This window comes from Aphanomyces invadans, assembly GCF_000520115.1.
Source record: "Aphanomyces invadans strain NJM9701 unplaced genomic scaffold supercont1.29, whole genome shotgun sequence".
In the NCBI taxonomy this organism is placed as follows: domain Eukaryota; phylum Oomycota; class Saprolegniomycetes; order Saprolegniales; family Verrucalvaceae; genus Aphanomyces; species Aphanomyces invadans.
Window position 1 is genome coordinate 225137 of NW_008580174.1, and position 2407 is coordinate 227543.

A 2407-nucleotide genomic window follows, 5' to 3' on the forward strand; every position below is an offset into this window, starting at 1 on the left:
CGCATGATCGTTCGGGATGGACCGAGATCCTGCGTGTACTGGAGCCAGCCACGACCTGCGAGATGCCAAAGCGGGATCTGGGACGTTGACCGCTTTCAAGTGTTCCGTCGACAAGGTCCACACAATTTCGCACTCGAGCAACGTGCCTGGTTGACGTCCACGTTGCGAAAGACGGCGGCCTGCCGAAGCATGCCATGCATCCAGTTCGAGAGCACTGCTCAGAGGGGGGTGTTCGCCTAGCCGACGACTTGCTACGACGGCAATTGACCCCATCGATCCATGTGGACCTTGGACTTTGGGTCGCCTGCGGGCTAAAGGTGTGTGCTGCCATGTTCACCTTGTACGCGCTGGCATGGATCGGGAGGAAGGGGGTGCCGGGGGCTGGACAATCGCGTTCCTCTCAAGGGTCTGGACCAGCGACAAGACGACGGAGCTGTCGTGTTGGTCCTGTTGGCGCCGACATCGGAGATGCACATGCATACTGCAACCCGCACAACGATCGACATTGAGGAATCAACGACCCGTCGTTCGCGCCGCGATGCATGGTGGGATGGACAAAGTAGCGGTGTTAAACTCGTGGTCGACAGCGACCGTCCGGCAGCCTTGCACCGCCGCGCGCACGCCATGAACGAATGCACTCCCCAACGCCAGGAACACGGGATTTGCCACGTGTCAAGCACAGGATGGGTTTCATTCGAGCCATCCATCGCGCATCCACGCGGACATCGGAGCGGATTCGCCCATGGTGCGCTCTGCGTTATGCGTTTGGAGCGCAGAGGTGTCGCCGCCACCAAACAGTCTGACGAACGTGTGGTCGGCGATCGCCTTCTACTCAACACGAGGATGGACTTGCCGTTGGGACCACCCACTCACCCTGACCAGCCACACTTGTGGGGATTCCGAGCCAGCCGCGAAACCTGCTGCGCACACAACACAGACGCGATGGATGGATCGATCCAGTGCCCGAACAGCGAGCACGAACATTCACGTCTGGTAAGTTAAAGGCCCTTGTCGGCTCTGTCCATTTTCACACAAAGTTTGCCCGTGACTTCGCCCGTGCGTCGCCCGCCGACCGTGAGCGTCGCGACAAAGTCGACTTTGCGGCCGGCACGGTGGATCGCTTCGGTCAAGCTGATGACGCCCTGGCCAGCAGTCGTTCCGGACGGGACAATGAAGTTGAGCGCCATGTGGAGGGGCCGTCGAGGGGGCAGGGCAATCGAGTGGCGCAGGCCATGCCGCGCCAATGTCGACCACGCGTTGAGTTTCCACGTCGGTTTGAGCGCCGTGCTCTTGCCAGACGTGAACAACAAGTTGTCTGCGACTTCCATCAAGTTGCGCTCTTCCGCGTACGGGTCTTCGCACGGGAGAGGAAACACACTCCGGACGCGCAGCCCTTCTACACACACGTCAGGCGGCGCATTGGCGACCATGGCGTCGTACCAAACACCATGCCGGGCTTGACAGTCCCGGACATGGTCGTTGCCTGCGACAGCTCGCTCGAGAACGAGTCGTGGGACGCATCGCCCTTGGACGGTGCTGCCATGTCGCATTCGCTTTCCGACGCCTCGAAATCTTCGAGCGCTGGACCCCATCGTACACTCAACTGGGTCAATTGCACGCTGTACAGGACCTTCCGCCCTTCCACGACCCCGCGCGGCATCGAGTGCGGCGACAGTGTCGCCGACGACTTGTCCACCGTAAACACACACGACACGGGTTTATGGTCCGACGTCTCGATATACTCGGCACTCGTGTACTGGGCGCACGTGATGCGGTTCTACGTGACGAGGTTGGTTGAGTCGATGGTGTCCCCATTATTCTGACAGCTTACCCGGACGGCAGGCAGCGAATGGTACAAGATGCGGTCGGTGTACGACGGCACGCGGACTTTGCCGTCGCCCAGCACAGTCGTGTACAGCTGCGCCACGTGTGCAAAGGACGTCAGCTCGCGAACGTCGAGCATGCGGCCGAGGACGCGGCGGTACGTGGGCGGGAATGCAATCTTGGCTTCGTGAAAATCGGCCAAGATCACTCCGTCATCCATGCATTGCTTGAGTTCGTCGTGCAGGAGGAGCGATGGCCACGACAGATGCGGACTGAACGCGGCGGCAGGTGCAGACGCCATCGGACTGTCGGCATGAAGAAGGCGGGCGTTTGCGTCGGCGTGCAGTGTCGTGATGGCGGTCGTGGCGTGGTGCGGGCCATTGCCCAAGACGGCGGAAGGAGATTCCGTCAGGAAGTACACGTCTGTCGTGCCACTTGATTCCGACACACTGCCCTTCAATGCTGGATACCCTGCGACGCTCATGGAATACCGACTGGAGGTCGTACTTGTGGGCAGCATGTCGAGCATTCGAGCGCTGTGTTGTAGCAAATGCTGGGAACTGTTGACAATCGTAGTCACCAT

At 60.3% G+C, this 2407-nt stretch overlaps 1 protein-coding gene across 1 annotated transcript; it reads right to left on the reverse strand.

The window, feature by feature from the left end:
* Nucleotides 1-998: 998 nt before the first annotated feature.
* H310_11011 (hypothetical protein) lies at nt 999-2344 on the reverse strand (the record flags this gene model as incomplete). The annotated part of the gene is made up of 3 exons (XM_008877543.1): nt 999-1396; nt 1441-1777; nt 1832-2344. The coding sequence occupies 3 exons, from the start codon at nt 2342-2344 to the stop codon at nt 999-1001; spliced, it is 1248 nt and encodes a 415-aa protein (XP_008875765.1).
* Between the last annotated feature and the right edge of the window lie 63 nt (nt 2345-2407).